This window comes from Carassius gibelio, chromosome B7, assembly GCF_023724105.1.
Source record: "Carassius gibelio isolate Cgi1373 ecotype wild population from Czech Republic chromosome B7, carGib1.2-hapl.c, whole genome shotgun sequence".
Taxonomy (NCBI): domain Eukaryota; kingdom Metazoa; phylum Chordata; class Actinopteri; order Cypriniformes; family Cyprinidae; genus Carassius; species Carassius gibelio.
Window position 1 is genome coordinate 20,864,984 of NC_068402.1, and position 21,496 is coordinate 20,886,479.

Consider the following 21,496-nt stretch of genomic DNA (forward strand, 5'->3'; position numbering starts at 1 on the left):
AGAGTGATTTTAGTTCAATGAACATAAGTTATTTGGTTAATGTGTATTGTATCCATTGATATATATATATATATATATATATATATATATATATATATATATATATATATATATATATATATATATATATATATATATATATATATATATATATAAAAAAATAAATAATATTATTATATTCTATTCTATATTATAGATCAGTGATTGTATTCAAGTTACATTTTGATCATCGGTTGGGAATTATGTGTCGCAAATTTTTTTAAATGACATGAAGGTTTTGTAATTAGTGCAAAAATGATGGCAAAAAAACTGTTATCAACGTTAATTAGAGACTTTTTGCACACCCCCTGTAAGCTGATGAAATTTTCTCGGCTGTGACAACGGGTAAAGTCTCCGCCCCTCACACACCCACCGGCTGCGGTAACTCAGCGCTGGGTATTGTAGTTTTATTCTAAGCGCAGCGAATGGTGAGGGTAGATCAAACAGCAGCATGAGAACTACAACCCCCATGACGAACAGAAACATGATCGCGCTGAATGAGCGCATAAAGATAGCCGGGTGGACGCATCAGATAATTTTGATGTGAGCGTGGTACAGTTAAGTATTTGATAATGCGGATCGACGTCGTATAGAAGAAACGTTTTCTGGTTTTTAATTTCTTAATTGTATCCTTTGCTTTAACTGGCGGTCAGAAGAGCAGTATATTTACAGTAGTGTCTCTTTACTCGCATCCTCGTCCCTTGTTCTCCAGACAGACTCGACTTCCTCACTGAGCAGAAATGTATCGCTTGCAGTCCCTGGCAGCCCGATCACTGATCGCCGGAGCTCTCGATCAGTGTACCCCCCTAAAAGTGACTTCTATTACTGGGGTGCGGCACAAATCTCAAGGTCCGTCCGTGGAGAAACGCGGCCAGATGCGCTTCATCACCGCCGAGGCGAAGGCGTCTGCTGGGCGCCTCGACGGGAAGATACGGGAGAAGACCCTGACTATGGACACCCTGAACCCGCAGGTGAAGGCTGTGGAGTACGCCGTGAGAGGACCCATCGTCATCAAAGCCGGAGAGATCGAGAGATACCTGGAGGAGGTGAGAAATGTTCAAAAGCAGCATCCCAGAGCTACATGTTCGTAAATGTGTATGTTAAGACACCCCAATGAAACAAACAAGTCTTTTCATAATAAAATGTATTTGTATTTCTGTTCACAGTTGTAACCATTGCTAGAATGCGGTCAAAATTGCTCGGGGTAACGTTAGACACAATCGAAAGTTGCAAACAATAAAGTTAACTTTTTTTTTTTTTTTTTTTGTTAGAGTCATAGACTCAGTATGTAAATATGTGTTTCTCTTTGTTCACACATCTGACTACTGACATTTTTAGTGGTGATTTATGTGAGGCAGGGTAATCTTAAAAATGCATTTTTGTGGTTATAAACGTGGTTATTGAATTAATAGTTTCTGGAGTTTTGACCAAGGCCATTAACACCAGTTATGTTGAGATTGACATGACATCAAAGCACTTTCGTATATAGTTGACAAAACGATGTTAAATACAGCAACAAATTTCATTAGGATTTGTCAAATGCTGCTGTTGGAATCAAATCAATTTAAAGCTTTTATTTTTTATAAAAAATAAAATAAAAATGTAAGAAATTTTAGGATAAAAAATAAATATGTGAATAAATAAATGAGGAAATATTAAAACTTGCGGTAACATTAATTCTACACTAGTTACTGAATAGATGTGAGGACATCCCCTGATATACTGCTTTTCATGCCAAATGTGTTTGGTGGTTCGAAGTAATGTGCAAAACGATCCACCCTGCATGCCTTGTAGTGGCACGTCTTAATAATTCTGTTTTTATTATATCCTTTTAGTTGTGTCCATGAGAGTTGCCTGAAAAAAGCAGTTCTCAGTCCACTTTCTGACCTACTTGCAGTGCCATTGTCAAAGCAATGGAACAAAGCTGCTGAATCTTGTGATGCTGTTCATGTTATCTAACCCTTTACCATGACGCAGAAGTACTCGAGCTTGCATGTTCAGCAATGACAGATGATCACTTAGGAAGGGAGCTTTATTTATAGTCCCTGAACAGGTGCCTTCTAGACCTCTGACAAGGGCATGATCCCCCCAGACCCTGATTGACTCCTCATCTCATTACATGACCTGGATTGACTGCTCAACTTTGTGATGCCATGCCCTTAGCATGTGACTAGATGATGGTACAGAATATTTTATGACAACAATGACGTAATATCAATTTTGCTGTTATCGAAAGTGACAGGAACATTCTGATTTATGTCTGTAGCAGGTCATGATATGGAGCCTGATATAAAGAACAAAATGTTCTACAACTTCATTTCACAACCTTAGTTTTATACAAATGTAACAGATACACCTAGTTTTCGTGACCAAACCTAATTTTGCATATTCAGACAAATACCTGCTTTCACCGCAGTACTGGTAGCTTTTCCCTACAGAACGCGCTTGTGAGGACGGGTCTATTTGACGTGTTCTTTGTAACATGGATTCTGGGCAAGACTTGTGGCATTGTAAAGGGGATGTTCTCATAATAGACACCTCTCTTATTTTCTTATAGGGTGGTACGAAACCGTTCTCTGAAGTCATCAAAGCCAACATCGGTGATGCACATGCCATGGGACAACAGCCAATCACCTTCCTCAGACAGGTAACCAAAAATGCACAAATTATTATTGTCTCAACGTTATCTTTTAAATAAAAGTAATTTTTTTTATTGAAAAATTGTTTTGGTATTAAAATTAGCATAAAAATGTATAAACTCAGTCTTCCAGTAAAACAACAGACTTCTCACTTTTTAAATGTAATGCCCGCATCTCAAAATCCAGTCAACAGCAGCTGCATAGAACCAAACCCCAGCTCGTATTTTTTTCCTTTTCAATAATACATTCAACTTAGATGATCATAACACAAAAGAAGAGATCTGTCATTACCTCAGCATTATCACAACATTAAATGAATACATGTATTTCCTGTTTTTACAGCATGCATATTTGGTTCCCCGGAACTGTTCACTCTCTGTGCCACAACACAATGTCTTTTTATTATCTATGCAATGCTCCTGAAACTACATAACAGATTTTCAGCTCATTTAGACCGCAAAAACAACATGCAACCTACAAACGTTTTAGTTTATTCAGGTTGATGAGGAATCCAGTTTGTGCTCACTGTCGTGAAAAGAAAAATGGCTTTTGTTGACCGCTCACAGTTTTGGAACACACTGCAAATTCCAATGGAATACTGTCTCTTGTGATTGACCTAGTTTAGTCAAAGTTGATCCAGCCTTCCATTATGAGCTGAACAAAAGCTTTTGTGATGGCCTGAGAAATACATTTTCTTTCAAGCCAACAGAAGACCGCTTTGCATGATAGTCATAGTTTCTGGTCAGTGTGGTCATATAATTCTTGAGCTCATGTTATCTCTAAGGAAAAGAGAGTCAAAGGAAAGCTGTCTTTGACCTGTACGGGTTATTATGGCTTGGAAACTTTAGGAGGGGCTGGACTCCAAGCCATCTGGCCTGGGCTCTGTTATATTTGGGAATAAAGTTCCAGCTCATATTTCTGATTCCCCCTCTCAGTGTGCAAGTGAATAACCACTCTAATCATCTTGCTTAGAAGTTACAACACGATGCATATAGAAATCAGTTGCAGTTTGTTTTGAATAATTATAAAATTATTGCAACTTGATATTGTAGCATTTAGATTTTAGTGGAACTGTACAAGCAGTAGACATGCATAGAGAACAATGATCTATATTTGCTCTTAAATCTTTCAGATTGCACTCAACGACTGCAGACAAACAAGAGTGATTTCTCTGTGTGTGTTCATTTGTGCAGGTGGTGGCTCTCTGTACATTCCCTGAGCTGATGGACAGCCCCAGTTTCCCAGAGGATGCGAAATTGAGAGCACGGCGAATCCTGCAGGGCTGCGGAGGACACAGTCTCGGTGTGTGCGTTTGTTCCTGATGTGTGGTTATGATATAAAACTTCCTACTACAGTGTAGCGATTGGAAAGCATCCATGATCCCGTTATTGCAGATCACACAGTTCTCAGGAAGCTGGGAAACAATAGACCTGTATTGTAACACTCTGTTCCATTCAGTGTTTTGCTGCAGTTAGTGCTTTATGAGTGCCAACGCATGTGTTTCTGTCACAGGGGCGTATAGTGCAAGCCCCGGCGTGGAGTGCATCCGCAAAGACATCGCTGCATACATAGAGAAAAGAGATGAAGGCGTTCCTTCAGACTGGGAAAACATTTACCTCACCACCGGGGCTAGTGATGGCATTATGGTAAGTCATTGGATGTATACCATCAAAAGACTTAACGTGTTACTTGGCCTACAGTACCAACAAAACCAAACTTTGTTTTTAAGACTATTCTACGGCTACTGGTGTCTGGCAAAGATTCTTCTCGGACCGGTGTAATGATCCCCATCCCTCAATACCCGCTTTACTCCGCTGCACTCTCAGAGATGGATGCGGTTCAGGTCAACTACTACTTAGACGAGGACAACTGCTGGGCCCTGGACATCAATGAACTTCACAGAGCCTATCAGGCTGCCAAGCTGCACTGTCGGCCAAGAGTCATCTGCATCATTAACCCTGGCAACCCTACTGGTTGGTATATTGTGAAGCTATTCTCATTTGCTAGGAAACGTAGTGCCCTTGTGTTTGTTTGGATCCTGTAGCAGGTGTGCTGGAAAGAAGAGCGTTCGCCTTTTAATAGCTCATCTTCTTTTTCCAGACCGATACTGATGAGACTTCCTTATGATTTGTAGGCAATATTCAAAGTCTTCTGCAGCTGACAGCTTTGTGTGGACAAAAAATTTTATCGATAATTTACTGAAATTGCATATGAGTTTTAATATATATTAGAAAATAGAATATTGTGTAGAATTTAAATTAGTCGGATTGGGGGTGCTCATTTTAACTGATTAATACAATCAGTTAAATGGTTTAAAAGTCATTTATTTATTAAAAAATTTTTTTTTTTGTAATTCATCAAAATATTATCAAAAAAAGTTTTGCTGCATGGTTAAAATTAGCTAAGCATATATAAAATAATAATTTTTTAGAGAGTGAGAGAAAAAAAAACGGCCTAAGTTGTGTAGAAGTTGCGTTTTATCATTTTGTTGAGTAATAGGCCTAATACTGACATGAAATGTTTACAAACATAGTAAACAGTGTAAACATAGCTAGGCTATTTTAGTTCCCTGCACTCCGCAACAGATCCTTTCAATTTAACTGTATTTAGAAAAGAACAAGAATGAAAAATAGAAGAAGCTATAGATGACAAGGCCAAACGAATTTATTTAGGCTAAAAAAAAACTGAAACCAACGTTGGGTCTCTCGACACAAAATCAAATGTTTCCGTTTTCACAATTTGTATTTGAATGCCAAAATATTATTTATGTCCTTCACTCCTGTTCCAATATCCACATAAAACTAAATGTTTTACATCACGGCAGTAAGGTGATGATGCTTAACGGCACAGATTTTTACCACATATTTAAACTGAGCAGTTTTTTTTTTTTTTTTTCATTTGTTTGACTGACTGCGTTTTATTATGATAATAAACAGGCTACATTGTCAAGGTATCAACTTAACCATGTGCACTCATGTCACTTGCATTTTTTCCTTCTAGCAGTGAAAGCAACTACTCCTTTTAGTCATAAAGAAGTTGTAAAAACTAATAAACTAAGAAAACAAAAGAAAAAACTGTGCAGCAAGTAGCCTATGCAGAGGTTCGTTATTATTAGTTAAAAACCCATTCCATATTTAGTGCAGTGTGGCCTGACTGAAATTGAGCGTTTCTTTTTCCCTCTAACAGTGGAAGCAACCACTCATTTTAGTCATAAAGAAGTTGTAAAGTGTTTGCTTTTATTTGTGTACTTTCACAGTATAACATATTTTAGTGCTTTTATAAAATAGGCCTTAAGAAATAGTCTTAGTTTCCTTTCGGCACCACAAAAATGAAACGAACCTCTGCATAGGCTACTTGCTGCACAAGTTTTCTCCATTCGCAGAAGCGCTGCATGGGCATGATGTGTTATGATATGACCATGTGAATCCTCATGTTCTGTTGTTTGCAGCTTTTTGTGCATTTAAAATGTCTCCCCGGAAAACAGATGTTAGTATTTTTAACTGGTCACAGACACTTATCCTTTCTAATGTATTTAAATTCTAATTTAAAATAATCTTTTCGGTAAATGGTTAATAATCGGTAAACGAGCGTCGCTTGTCAAAATGAACAATCCCTAAGTCGGACACATTTTGTGGTCTGCCCAGGCTTGTGCTATCCTGTCTCTGGAGTGAGGTGTGTTGTGATGGTTCATGGTTTGCTGATGAAATCTGGATTGCTGAATGAGTCATCAAATTTTTTCAATAATACTGTTTGAAGAGGGAGGCTGTTATTGTATATGTGTGTTCATGCATCGGTTTGAGAGTTAAAATGAATGGATTAAAATGAATCATGTCAAGAAATGCTGTGCTAGATTTGATCATGTTGATGTATTTTTTTTGTAGTTTTTTTTTGTTAATATTTAAGTGAAATATCCCTTTAAATTCGGTCATCTCTCTTCCTTCCTCCCTGTTTGCTCTTTACAGGTCAGGTCCAGAGTAAAAAATGCATTGAAGAAGTGTTGAACTTTGCATATGAAGAAAATCTCTTTGTTCTGTCTGATGAGGTAATCACAGTTTCGGCTCTTTTACGTTTACACTTTAAATAAGAAACTAGTTGAGCTGGAAGTGATTTAACTTTAAACATACACTACCCTTCAAATGTTAAGGGCCAGTATTTATTTATTTACATTTTATTGGTGAGATATTGATGCTTTTATTTAGAAAGGATGTATTAGATTGATCAAAGACGGTCTGTGTTGCAACTGTCTGTTTCTTCATATGCGTGCTTATCAAACTTTCTATTCACCAAGGAATCCTAAAGAAAGATTCCACAAAAATGTATAACCACAATAAAAATTGCAAGACATATTTCTTAAACACCAAATCAGAATATTTTTGACCATAATGTTGATTTGTACTGTCGCTGGCAGGTGTATCAGGAAAACGTGTACGCTCCTGACTGTCAGTTTCACTCCTTCAAGAAGGTGCTATATGACATGGGTCCCGAGTACTTCAACAATGTGGAGCTCGTGTCCTTCCATTCCTCTTCCAAAGGCTACACGGGAGAGTGAGTATCCCTGCTATTGAACCTCTGCAGGGGTCAGCATGTGCCTTAACTCGAGACAGCCCCAAGATCAGCTTTCGCTGACACTTTCACATGACATAACCACACTATCCTCGAACATTTAGACATCGGCTGGCTTTGAATTTGCCATTTTAAATAGATGTAGAAATATCCACCACCTTCAGTGTCAAGCTGGCATTTGTAAGGACATCTCTGAAGTGAGCGTTGTGGTGTTTATATTAGTTAAAAACCCATTCCATATTTAGTGCAATGTGACCTGACCGAAATCGAGCGTTTCTCTGACAATATTTATGTTTTGGCTACTGAACGTGGCAACCTTGTGCGATATGTCCATGTCCTTCCACAGGTGTGGCTTCAGAGGAGGATATATGGAGGTCATCAACATGGATCCCGAGGTCAAGGCCCAGCTGGTCAAGCTTTTATCAGTCCGTCTGTGTCCCCCCTTGGCTGGCCAGGCTGCAATGGATGTGATTGTCAACCCTCCTCAACCAGAAGAGCAGACGTTCAAGCAGTTCCACCAGGTTAGTCGTTTAGTGTCTGCTGGTGGAGTAAAGCACACTGTGTACTGGCACTGACAGTGACTTCATGGTTATGTGGTTTCTAGTAAATAAACCTCTAAATGTTATGGATCAGTAATCTGTTATTACATAAATGGCCCTGAAGAGTGTTAATGTTTGGGTTTGACTAGGCATGATCGTATTTGTTCGATCTCTTTCAGGAGAAATCCTCAGTGCTGGGTGCTTTGGCAGAAAAAGCTAAACTAACGGAGCAGATCCTGAATGCAGTTCCAGGAATCAAGTGTAATCCTGTCCAGGGGGCCATGTACGCCTTCCCTCGAATCTTTATCCCTCCCAAGGCAGTGGAGGAAGCCAAGGCAAGTGTTCCTACTTCAGTGGAACTTCAGCTTTCTAGTGGAGTTTGACTTGCTTTTGGTATTGTCATCCTAGCTGTCCGCTAGTTTCCTGGGCACTCTAGACTGTTCACAGCAAACTGTGTAAACTTCCTGTCATCACCGCTGATGACAAGTGTTATCTGATTACAAAGGGTGTAACCGGTTGTACTAGTTCAGCACAGTTTGTCCAGTACTCTTGCTAAATCCAACTGTATAACTGTTACTCTGTTTAATTATTATAAAAGTTTTAGCTACGCTCCTTTTTATGTTTAGAAACTTGATCAGAATTGAGTGAATAATAGCTTAGATAGTAACTTTTGTTTGCACTTGAGAATCCGCTCTTCTGCTGGAATGTAGCATCTGTGCTCTTCATCAGAAGACAGTCAGAAATGTAAAGTCTGAGTTGTTGCTGAGGATGTGTGTGTGATTGGACAGGCTCTAGGGATGCAGCCGGACATGTTTTACTGCCTGAGGTTACTGGAGGAGACCGGAATCTGCGTTGTTCCCGGAAGTGGATTTGGGCAGAAAGATGGAACGTATCACTTCAGGTAAACTTTGATCAAACAAATTCACATTTTGAAAAAGTTCACTCTTTAAAAGTTTAGTCTGTTTGTCTCCGTTTCAGAATGACAATCCTGCCATCCATAGAAAAGCTGAAGGTACTTCTTGGCAAAGTGCGAGATTTCCACATCTCTTTCCTGAAAGAGTATTCCGGTCTGGAGTGAGATGAAATCTGACCTGATCTGCAAAACATACGCATGAGTCCAGCGCTACTTAACACTACCTTTACAGATTAAATGAGTAGTAGGTGTGTTAAGTATTTTTTCATTCTAATTTTAGACGATGATTTAATGAAAATGGTTTCTGGAAGAGTTTTAAGGAAATATTAATGATTTAGTCAGATATATAACACTACTCTTCAATATTTCAGTTATTTTTCACAGTTCATTAAAGAAAATTGGACCCATTGTTATTTTTGTCTTTAAATAATCATATCTGCAGTAGGGTGTGTGGTAAACAAGACACCCTCTATCATGAGACATGAGATTCAGTTACAGATACAGTCGTTTATTAACAACTCTCCAAACCAGGAACTAAATTGTGAAGACTGATGTATCACTTACTTGAAAATAACTAGCTCGAAACTCCTTTGTAGCGCCTTATATGAACTATTCAAAACCATGTTGGCTGATGCACATATGTATGTGTATGTATATGTTTTTGTTTTTTTACTTTGGTGGCAAGGTGGGGGTGAGTGTGGATGGTGTTGTGATGAATACTTGTTATTGTTCTAGAATCTTTACAAGAAGGGACTCTTAATTTTTATCTTGTCCTCATTCTTAGTTGCACTCATTGCCAAGAAATGTACATAAACAAACATCTTTTATCTTAAGCTTAGCCACAATCTTCCACAGAAGCTTATCTTGTGACTAAGGCGATGATTTATGTGTCTCCTGATTCTGTATGTGTCCAAAGCCATTTGAAAATGTGGAAAGAAGCAAGCATGTGTGGAGAAAGTGAGGGCTTGTAAATGTTTACTGATGTATTTTATTTCCTCTGGTTTTATGCTGCGAGTTATTTTCAACTGTTAAACATAATGCTGTTTGAATCAGTTCTGGGGCCTGTACCATGAAGCTAGCAGCACAAACTCTGGGTTACAGGGTAGGGTTCAAGTTCAGAAAACCAAACCGATCCAGTCAGGCTTTACTGATATCACGGTGCTGCTGTCAGCTCAGACCTTCATCCTGAATTCATGCATAACTATGTAAACGTGGACATGAAATGATGACCTCTGAAGAACAGCCAGTTGCGCGCTGTGAACCTGAGATTCACTTTAAGCAGGAATCCGTGTGATTTACATCTCTCTCCTGCCTAAGATTGGGAGAAAATTAGGAAAAAATATTAAGAATAAAGTCTTATTCAATAAAATACATAATTCCACTGTGACCGAAACAAAAGCTTAAACGTAAAGCTATATGTAATTACATAAAAAGCATACAATTTATTTTGCATATCATCTGTACATATTAATTCATACACTTGTTATAAATACAAATGTGTAATAGAGTGAGGGTATAATCATGTACTCGATATCTAAATCCTAAAATTATTTTAAATAATCATAACTGACTGTTGTGCCAAAGATATCACTGCTCACAGCTGATTGGTCCAATTTTGATTCGAGGTCTCGAAACAAAGCCTGGAATAGAACAGGCGAGCCATGTATCGCAAGTTATTGTGGTGATGGACACTTGTAAAAATCAGCCCACCTTTATGGTACATAAAACCCAGGGATGAAGCAAAACAAATGGAAGCTAGCCAGCAAAACCGGTTTCATGGTGCAACCCCGTTCTTTTCAGACAGGCGGTGGTATTTACCAATTAAATATTAGCCATTAAAAGATTTTAGTGCCAATGTTGACTCCATTGTAACCCTCCCCTTCTGACGTCTCAACTTTCATATCAAAGCCATTAACAGTGAATGAGAAGTTAATGCCTTCTTGCATCCTTTGAACTGATCACTTTATATGAGGTGCCTTTATTCATGCCTGTGAGATTTTAGTCGAATGAGTTTTCCCTACATGCATTACTAGCTTGTAATATAGAATTTTTTAAAAAGCTTCTTTGTTTCTTAAGCATTTTTTGTTTACAGGCTTTTGGAAATCGGCCCATTGTATATAGAATTTTCAAACGAATATTAAACTTATGAACACTGTTAAAGTGCATCTGTTTTGTCTGTCTTTTTTTTAAAACAAGGATAATCACTTTATCCTTGTTTTAGGTTTACAAAACAAAACATTTTTATTCAGCACTGCATTCAGATGTCAATCCTGTCAGTTAGAATGTAAAAACATACAAATAAAAAGAAGTACACAAGTAAAATGCTATGTACTGTTAAACCGTTCTTTCTAAATGAAAAGCAGTTGCAGACTTCAGTCGATAAAGTGATTATAGTTCACGGTTGGGATTTACTGCCCTCTGGTGTTCACAGCGTCATTTAATACCCACAGTACCTTTGTCTCAAACAAAGGAAGTTTGAGGTAAAGGCACGTGACTTTAGGCAACACAGATCCTTTCTACATGTATGTCACAGGTGTTTCCTAAACTGCTCTGCTTTCATAGACGGTGCATATATGAGGCCGCTTCAGTGACAAATGACCTTTTGGAGTGGGTACATAATGTCATGTCCAACCCTAGATTACGATTTGGCACATGGACTGGTCTATAATAAACAAGGAAAACATTTCAGATCTGTTGGGCTTTAGCACCTAAATCACATGAAAACCCCTTTTATACAGTGAAATGTTGATCATATTGAATCACCACGGTCAAAGCTTTAACCTGCATAATTTAATCTGTGAGCTCCACTGCTAATGAAATGTGGATAATCTGTATTTGAGCTAGCTTGGTTTAGATGACAAATGTACTGAATAATCATGTGGTCCTCATTGAGCAGTCCTCAAATGAACTGGACACTAGATTTAGTGCCATGGCAATTTTAAAGTTCGAGTCACAACTACCAACTAAGGAATGAAGCACCAAATAAAGCAAAGACTTGGGTAATGTTAAGGAGATACTGAAGGACAGTTTATTCAACAACTCAAACTTTTTCACAGAAGATATAGGCCTAAAGTAAAGGTGCTTTTTCCTCCACTTATTTTATCACGCATGGTGTTGCTCTTTCAATCAGTGAAGGGACCAAAATGTTCAACATGCACCTGGATTGCTGACAGATATAGGCAACTGATTTTATTTCAACTATTTCAAAACATAAAACACTCAAATGTGACAGCAGCTGATACAAAGCTTAAATGACAAATCACTTATTTTATACATGTTAATAGTCTCTTGCTCCAATTCTTAAAATTTCACAAAAAAAAAAAAAAAATCTACAAATAAAATAAAGTGGTAAAAATAGCGCACAGATACAAAGAAATCTAAAAATGGATTGGTTGATGAAGTCCCATTTCTATTGTGTTGTTTTAGGATCTCTCAACTCCTCTTCAGTTAGGCTACTGCTCTCCAACAATAACAAATGGCTCATGTCCAGGGCCAAAACTGGATTTTATGGTTATATTTAAACTTGTGAATACTATGACAACAACAACAGAAAATGCAAGTTACACACCGAGTACGTAGCAATTACCCTTCTCTCTGAAGTGGGGTTGCCTCTAGAGGGCTGCAGGGAGAGGAGGAGGGGCAAGAAAGAGTTACTAGATGCGGGATCATCTGTGCGTTTACTACTAGGGAATCAGGTGCTCAGGAATGGCTGTATGTAATTCTCATCATTTAAGGCAGCCCCGAATCAGATCACAAACACACCTGTTTGTTGTGCAACTAGATCATTTTTTAATCCCCACTGTTGAAGCCGGACAAGATATTTGCTGTCGTTGGGTTTACTGATGGGCACACTGCACACCAGAACCGTGATGCCCGCCTTCCTCGTCTGAGCTGTCGTGGTACGCCTCACGACGGTGACCACCAGAGGAGCTCTGGCTCACAAACTCCTCAAGTTCCACTTCCTCTGCGTCTGCAGAGATGACCGGTGGATCGGCCCGTGTGGGCAGCAAATCCTCCAATTCCTGAAAAACAGAAGACACATATTAGAGGAAAGAAAACTTGGAATTGTGCTTTTAAAATAAATAAACCGTTCAAAAGCTTAATTTCAATAAAAAAAATGACAGTGTCTTGCCATTATGCTCAACAATGCCACCTTTGACTAATTCAGTGAAAACAGTAATACTGGCAAAATATTACAACTTAAAATAACTTTTGTTTAAAGGTTTTAAAGTGTCATTGTCCTGTGATGGCAAAGCTGAATTTTCAGTACCCATTACTTCAGTCTTCAGTTAACACAAAGTATTAAAAGTGTCAAAATAAATAACTTTTGAACCGTAGCGCATGGAAAACATTAGTATATAAATGTTCAATAACTTCAAATGATCTTACCGTCAGCTTCTCTGGGCTCAACCAATTGTTTTCTGGGAACTGCACGTCAAACTTGATGAACAGGTCACCCTTCTCGAAGGGGTTACGGTACTGTGGCATGCCCTCTCCTCGAACAACTCTGACTGAACCTGTAAAGGGACAACACCATTATTTTTAAAAGGATGTACCAAATCACTTCAAACTCAGACACTACAAAACTGATGTCAAGTGGACTCACCTGGCTCAATGACTTTGCCAGCTGGGTATTTCACCACAATCTGTCTACCATCTAAGTGTTTCAGTGTGAAATGGAAACCACAAAGTGCTTCAACAAGGCCGATCTTATGGGTCATGGACAAATCGTTGCCTTCTCTTTTGTATGTCTGTTGAAAGAATTCAAAAGCTTTATTCAACATATTAGATTAAAACATACAAAAAAAACTAAACTGATGCTTCACTGATATCCCATATCAGTCCAAATCAGACAGGACTCTAGCTTTACTTCGAGGCTTGAAAGGGAGGGAAGTAGTATGTTCATGACACACGTTCACTAAAATCTGCAGCAGCTCAGAAGTCAACAGGCCAGAAGCTCTAAAGCCTGATCTCATCTGTATGGCTCAACCACAGCGCTACAGAACAACTTTGTTACTTGCTGGTAATTACTGGGGTCATATGATGCAATTCCATGTTTTCCATGTGCAGCAGGTGGAGTGATATTACGCAGCACCTGAAAATAGTCCCAGCTAGGTAACTTCCAATAAACCTATTTTGAGGCACTGTGTAATATAACTGTGCCTGCTGCACTCATGATACAGCAGCTAAGTTCCTTGATTATTACGCTAGAATGAGAGTATAGTTCCTAGCCATATCAGCTTAGAAAATCACAACTTTTCATTCCGTCTGTCTTAGTACGAGATGGATCTACAGGGGAGTCAAGTTTTAGATAGGAAAAATATAGAAACTCTTATATTTATTATATTATTATAGGGAGATGCTAATGGTCTAATCAGATTGAATGCTCTATGCTAAACTAAGCTAAAAAGTGCTACTGCCAGACCCCATAGATCGGCTGAATGGATTCGAAATCGGTAAGACTCAACTGTTTAACTCTAGGGGAGTTGGAAAATGAGCCGGTTTAAAAAAAGAAAAAGTGGCGTGTTCCTTTAGGACTTAACCACACCTTCCTAAAACGCCTCAATCAAACATGTCCTCACAAATCTACCTCACTGTGTGGGAAGATTTGCATAACACCGCTCAAAGTATATGCAAAGGTGTAACTTTTATTCTTGCTGTAGTATTGTTGATGCAGCCGCCTTGGAAGCTGATATTTAAAATACGGTAAGTGGCGTAACATTTCAGTCACACGCTTCAGATATTTGGCCAATCACAACACACTGGATAGCTGGCCAATCAGAGCACACCATGCTTTTCTGAACAATGAGTTTTGTAAAAATCTGCATGTTTCAGAAAGGCAGGGTTGGAGCAATAATAAATGTACACTATGTTGAAAATACGTTTTTTTAACTTCTATCCACCAACTCAAAGTTAATCTTTTAAAATACCAAGTAAAATTACTAAAAAGATACCTCTTGACCCAAAGCTGGATATCTTGAACATTTAAACCAGTACTCCATTTTGTAAAGACCAAATATTATTATTATTTTTTATTTTATTGCTGGAGGCAAGGTCACTTAATTGGCTTTTTTCAGAAAGCAAGCCAACAGTCTTGGTGTTTCTCAATGGAAAATCAGCATGATCTAATTGTCTTGCCTTTAATTTCTTAAAATAAAAAAAAGAGCATATAAACAAGCATTTTCCTCTATTGTTACTGTTAATGTACTTTCTTTAAAATGTGACAGTTACAATAAAAAATAAAGTAAATTATCAAAATCAAATGGAAAGTTAATGTTTAACTTTTTAACTTGGACAGAATAAAATTAACCACAGCCAGATTTAGGCTTTAATCTAGTTTAAGAAAAAAAAAAAAAAAAAAAAAAACCTGTTCACTTAATCTTGGGAGTTTCTGATCGAACTAAACCTCATAATTTCTGAACACTGACATACCTCGTGCTCCTTTTCCTGCAGGACCAGGACAATGTCTCCAGGTTCTGTTCCAGGTGCCTGGTCGGCCTCCCCACCAAAAGTGATCTTCTGTCCGTGCTTCATACCTTTATCCACGTGCACTTCCAGAATCTTCACCTCTTTGATCACCTTCTTCCCCTCACATTTTTTGCAGCGGTCCTTCTCACTGATCACCTCACCTGGATCAGAAAGAAACCATGGGCAAACCTTTCCTCACCATGAACTCAGTAAATGTCAAAGCACATGCAGACCGGAGCCCCTTACCTTCACCATTACAATCAGTGCACACTGACTGCATCTGTTGGACCATGCCAGGAGCCAGCTGTCTGATCATGATGCGCATACCCCGCCCCCTGCAGGCTGTGCACTTCTGGACTGCACCGGACTTCCCGCCTTGACTGCAGAAGAGGAGGAACGGTTTCAGTTTCACCAATACTTCAGCACATACAGACTTAAGCCAATACTAACTCTTTAAAAGCCTTCGTGGTCTGTTTAGCTCTGCCTGATTTAACAATCCAGTAACTCATAAGACTCAGAAAATATAGGATCGAAAATATAGGATCATATTGAACCGATTGGGTGTGGTGGGAGAAAAAGAAACTGAGACACTCATCATTACAGAGCTCTTTCTCCTCAATTGCTGTGACATCACCCATAAAGAGAAAGAAAACTTACTCACCCATTACAAGTGGCACACAGAACATTCTTGCTCAGCTGTAATTTGGTTGTTTTTCCATTGTACAGGTCTTCAAGAGACACCCTACGGGGAAACAGTGAGAGTAAGCTTTTCTGGAATATTCCACAATATTATGATGCAACACCAAATAAAGCCATAATGACATATTTAAAGCTTCTTAAGAAGAAGTTGGTATATGGGTGCATGGCAACAGTGAGGGCATGAGGAAACAGAAAAGAGGTCAATGTGACCGCTAAAGGACAGCAGCATTTCTACACATTTCTTTAGAAATGTTAGTCTTGTGATTTGACTTACTTCAGGGGGTGGACCATATCTTCCCCTCTCCGCCGCCCTCCGTTCCTGCTCCGACCCTGTCCACCCATGAAGCCGAAGAGACCGCCGCCAAAGATATGGGAAAAGATGTCATCCATCCCTCCTCCTCCACAGCCACCTTCTCGCAAACCCTGCTCCCCATAACGGTCGTACAAGTCCTTCTTCTCTGGGTTAGTTAGTACTTCATATGCAAAGCTAATCTCTTTGAACTGAAAAGAGGACAACAAAAAAAAAAAAAAAGATTAAATATTTGAAAGAAGGCATTAAGCCAACATAATCTCTATTCATGCCTGAAATGGATTGTTCACCCAAAAATGAAAATTGTAATTTACCCATCCACACGATGTTCCAGATTAATAATAATAATAAAAGAAAATCATTCAACTTTGAATCACAGAAGACATTAATGAAACCTGAAAGTTTCCGGTCCACAAATTGACACTTCAAAAAGTTATTTTATATATATATATATATATATATATATATATATATATAGATATAGATAGATAGATAGATAGATATAGATGGATAGAGAGAGAGATTTAATGAGGTTTGTTCTCATGCATCAAATATTTTTGAGTGTCCGTTTATCATTTAATATGCTGCCCATTAATATTTACATGTGAATAAAATCCTAAATTACATCTCTTTATTATATAGCGCAACTGTGTGTGTTCTGAAGTCGTAGAGTCTTATCAGCTTGGAAAGCAAGTCAATTACTTTTTTTTGCTGTTGTTGAATTATCCCTTATAACTCTAATATGACAACTTATACTTTAAAAGCATAGTATCAATAAAATATTTACCACAATACAATTTAACTCAGAGGTGTACAAAGTGATTAATCATACCACAACACACTTATTTATCAGTGTTTTGAATCTCTACACATCTTATTTCAATATGATTTACATTTGACAAAAAAAAAAAAAAAAAAAAAATAGGAAATCTTACTTTGTCTCCAGCATTTGGGTTTTTGTCAGGGTGATACTCCTTTGCTAATTTCCGATAAGCCTGAAACATTTGTTTTAGAGGGTTAGTTTCATTTCAGAAAGTATCAAACACAATGAAACAGCATTCCAAAATTAAACCATCGTTTAACAAAAGCAATATGCGTTAAAGTAAAACGAGTTCCACCTGCCAGTGCCAGCAAACATCGCTCGAGATCTTAACTTCTGATTAGAGAAGACTCTTGCGAGATTGTTTGTGCGTCATATTTACATGAAGCCAAGAACAACGGCCTTGAAACAACGCCACTAATCATAATACAAAAAAACACAAGCTAGTGATCCAGACTGTCGCTAGTCCCTGGACAGTTAACATCAGTGTAAGGAGTTATCTGAGTGAGACTCGTTAGGTTTTCGCCGGAGCAGAAACCACATAGCACTGGCTATATGTGATTAACAAAGAACAGAAAAAACACATAGGTCTATCGCATGTGTCAGTTTAGTTTGAGTTAGTTTCAAATTCGTTGTACATTCGTGTCATCATGCCAAAGACGTCACATGTAAAGGGAAAAGCCCCGCGTCAGGCCTACACACCGGCCACACGGTGAGCTGATGCTAACGGTGTCTTCAGACGCTAAGTATACAGGAGGATGTAAATATAACGACTACGTTTCATGTTCAAATCAGAAATCATACAAATACATAGATAAGAGGATATGTAAAGAGACCGCGCAAATACTTGATTAAATCCCACAACAGCACGCCACCTCGTTGGTTTTGTCCGGTAACTATAGTCACTAGGCCAAACTCAACAGCTTTAGCTCAGTGCTAATCCTCCTCTCCCTCTTCCTGATTCACTGACAAAAACCAGTCGATTCGCTGCCGTTAAACAGCGCTAACTAACAGCGAAATTATATGGCAGACACACGAACCCCTACCTTTTTCAGCTCGTTTTCGGAGGCCGAGGGGGAGACCCCGAGAATGTCGTATAGTTTGGTATCAGAGACGTTGGACATGGCTGTGCGGAGTGAACGACTGTCTGCGGGGAGCGGAGAGCTGAAGAGAGACACCGGCCGGAAGCGTCAACTTTAACCTCTCTACACGCGCCTCCTCTCACAGCACGAGCACATGTCATCGTGATCCTTCACATTCACATTCAGCGGCGGTCTTTTGATGAATATTGTTTAAATAGCGCAATAAAAGGGCATCTTACATAACATCAAATGCTGTAAAATATGCCGCTTGCTTGTGTATGATTTCTGAAATGTAAAATAGACCAGTGGTCAAATGTCACTCAACTGTTAGCTAGGCTATGTGTGTTTTTTTTATTTTATTTTTTTTATTTACCATCTACAGATTTAAAATCGGGAAATATATATATATATATATATATATATATATATATATATATATATATATATATATATATATATATATATATATATATATATATGCGGGTCAAGACACTAACTGGTTTTGATGCATCTAAAAGTGCCTTTACAAAATTCTGAAATTATGACTTATAAATACAACTGTATTTAATAAATATTCATAATATTTTCTTATTGCATTTTATGTTTTCATTTTCACAACCTGTGAAAATTGCAATAAAAAAAAAATATATTTCATGTTTGTGCTTTTGGAAATGGATCTTTATTATAGCTACCTAATTAAACTTATTATTCTGAATTTGAGGCTAATTTGAGCACAGATGGTGTGCCTTTTTTGCTAGTCTATTCGTATTAAAATGAAAAACAGTTGTGTAACCCTAACAATCAAATTAAACAATATCTTAATTATCTTGTTTGTTTGCTTATTTTATTTATAAAGCACAATTTAATACACCAGTTGCCCAAAATGCTGTACAAAAACTTCAATCTAATACCAATAAAACATAAAAAAAGTATAATACAAAAATAACATAAACAATTAGTCCAAGTTCAACATAAGGCATGCCTCCAGACATAATCTATATTAAAAGCACGGGATAATAAATTAGATTTTAATTGAGCTTTAAAAAGAAATATTGATGGAGCCATTCTGATATACAGAGGTAATATGTTCCCCAGTTTAGGTGCAGCGACTGAGGAAGCTATGTTTCAGTCTGGATCTGAATCATCAAGAGCAGTTGTTCAGAGGACCTAAGAGATGTAGCAGATGTGTGCCGTTTTAATAAGCCAGCAAGGTATATGTTGGAGCCAGGCCATTTAATGATTTAAAAACAAATTATAAAAGTTTGTATTCAATTTCAAACGCACCGGCAACCACTCAAGTGACAATACAATTTGTGTAATATGCTCATAATATGGTGTAATATTTGTTTACCCTATCCTCATTGGATTTGCAGAGTATATTCCAGCATGGATTTGTGTTTTCTCTCTTCTCCCAACAGCTATTAAAGACATATGGGCTTAATGAAAGTGATTTGATTTTAACAGCGAGACATCCATTGAGATCTGTGTTCTTTGGCTTTTTATTTTAATTTATTTTATTTTTATAGACAGTGGGAGGTGGAAGTCAATTATACTGAAATGATGATGACTGTCATGATTATATGAAGTGAAGTACATCCCACGCTGTATCTTCCCCCATCATCCCATCTGAGGCTTGTCCCCCCTAAAAATATGATTAAAAACCATGTTGTAAATAACAATGTTTTACACTTTAAATAATTGTGTAAGTAGTAAAACAACACAAACAGGGCAAAAATGCGGGTTTTCACTTAATTGGGCTTCTTTTGGTTATGTCAGATAGGAAAAAAATTGCATTGGGTGGGTTGATAAAATTTGGGCTGTTAAACATATCTAGTAAATTTCAGTAATACAATTTTATTTACATTTTGCAACTTAAAAAGCATTATAATATGTTTTAATTTACATATTAAAACTAATGTAGGAAATGGCAAATGAAAATTATTATTGAATTTCAATTTTAATTTTGCACAAAATGTTGCACATATGGGAAAATGTAAATTTAAATACAGAAATACATTGCCATTTTACATATTGCTTTGTCATTTCATTTAAAAATGGATTTTGCTACCCATATGGTTAGCAAAAATACATATACAAAATACATATTTGATATTTAATATGCAATCCATTGCAGTTTATCATTAACAGAATGAAATGTCATTTACCAGGAATCACCACGTGATGGCAGCAAATGAGCGCAACAGACAAACACGTCCACCTCCTCAATATAAACCACCTCAGGAGTCACCGACGGCTTTTAAACAGGTTTGATTGACCAGTGCTGGATGTAAATCAATCACGTCAGACAACTAGTTGTCAGAAGCCCCATCGTGGAGATATGTAAGATAAAAACACACACCTCTCACTCCTTGCTTATAATGTATCTGTTTCTCTCCAGTTATGAAACCATGCAGCATAAAATCGGGGTGGTGAGTGTATTTGGGTGGACAAAGGCATAACGTTATCTGTAACTATGGTTGGAGGTGTTAATCATGATTCAGAGAAGGGATTTGTCTTTTAACCCTTTAACTGTCACCCCGTTCCGTATACGGGATGCCTACATTTACTTCACTATATTACAATTAAATCTAATCTAATCTTGACAAACTATATGTCGTTGGAAAGGTCTAAGACTCCCAAATATATATTTTACCCATGTTTTTTGTTAAAAAAGTAATAGATTAATTTATGACAAGAGTGCACCCTCAAAAGTCTACATCATAACAGGAGTTCTGACTTTTGCCCTTTTCTCTATCACATTCTAGAAATGATCAGAAATTATATATCAACCGAAAACTTAAAATCTCAAAATTCATCCTTTAAAACCCATTTTAAAATCAGACATTGCATTACCATGTAAATGGTACATCAATATCATGTTACAAAATGTTTTCATTCATGAATTATAAAAATATAAGTTTGGATAGTGCACTATAAAGTCTATGTTCAAAAAAGTGAGTGACAGTTAAGGGTTAACTAAGCTCTGTCCCCTTAGTCACTGTTGCTAACTTCTGATAAACGATTAAAAAAAGATTTATGCAAACAGAACAACTCAAGTGGTAACAAATCAAGTGATATTTCTCCCAAGCGGGCTGAAATGAAATGCAACATAAAAAGCATTTAAAACTTTTTAAAACAAAATGATTTTAAAGAAATTAAAATGGTTTCTTCTAAAACTACAGTTGCTCTTAACATCTAGATGTACATTCTTTATGGAAATTTTTCTGGTGGTTGTTTTTATCGTAAGTCATTGTCAGTACATTAGGCTTAATGTGCCTACAGGTGAATCACAGACATGCTTGTGTGATATTACTGATATTTATTCAAACACAGAAGCATGTTCCTGTAGCTCAAAGAGAAGAGTAGCCTGCTATAAACACTGATAAGGTCATGTGTTTGATTCCCAGACTTCTTGTCATTTTGG

General features: G+C 37.5%; 2 protein-coding genes across 2 annotated transcripts; one reads left to right on the forward strand and one right to left on the reverse strand.

Annotated features, from left to right (window-relative positions):
• Nucleotides 1-525: 525 nt before the first annotated feature.
• Nucleotides 526-10,858, forward strand: gpt2 (glutamic pyruvate transaminase (alanine aminotransferase) 2). The gene is made up of 11 exons (XM_052560677.1): nt 526-1,085; nt 2,597-2,686; nt 3,872-3,980; nt 4,191-4,324; nt 4,408-4,651; nt 6,641-6,720; nt 7,087-7,223; nt 7,588-7,762; nt 7,960-8,115; nt 8,569-8,681; nt 8,759-10,858. Exons 1-11 carry the CDS (start codon nt 780-782, stop codon nt 8,856-8,858), a joined length of 1,644 nt encoding a protein of 547 aa, XP_052416637.1. The 5' UTR covers nt 526-779; the 3' UTR covers nt 8,859-10,858.
• An 835-nt stretch (nt 10,859-11,693) lies between these two features.
• On the reverse strand, nt 11,694-18,203 carry LOC127961515 (dnaJ homolog subfamily A member 2). Its single transcript, XM_052560678.1, has 9 exons — nt 18,037-18,203; nt 17,106-17,165; nt 16,135-16,361; nt 15,823-15,903; nt 15,408-15,541; nt 15,126-15,322; nt 13,300-13,444; nt 13,083-13,210; nt 11,694-12,715 (listed from the first exon to the last, which is right to left on the reverse strand). Exons 1-9 carry the CDS (start codon nt 18,112-18,114, stop codon nt 12,530-12,532), a joined length of 1,236 nt encoding a protein of 411 aa, XP_052416638.1. The 5' UTR covers nt 18,115-18,203; the 3' UTR covers nt 11,694-12,529.
• Nucleotides 18,204-21,496: the final 3,293 nt, after the last annotated feature.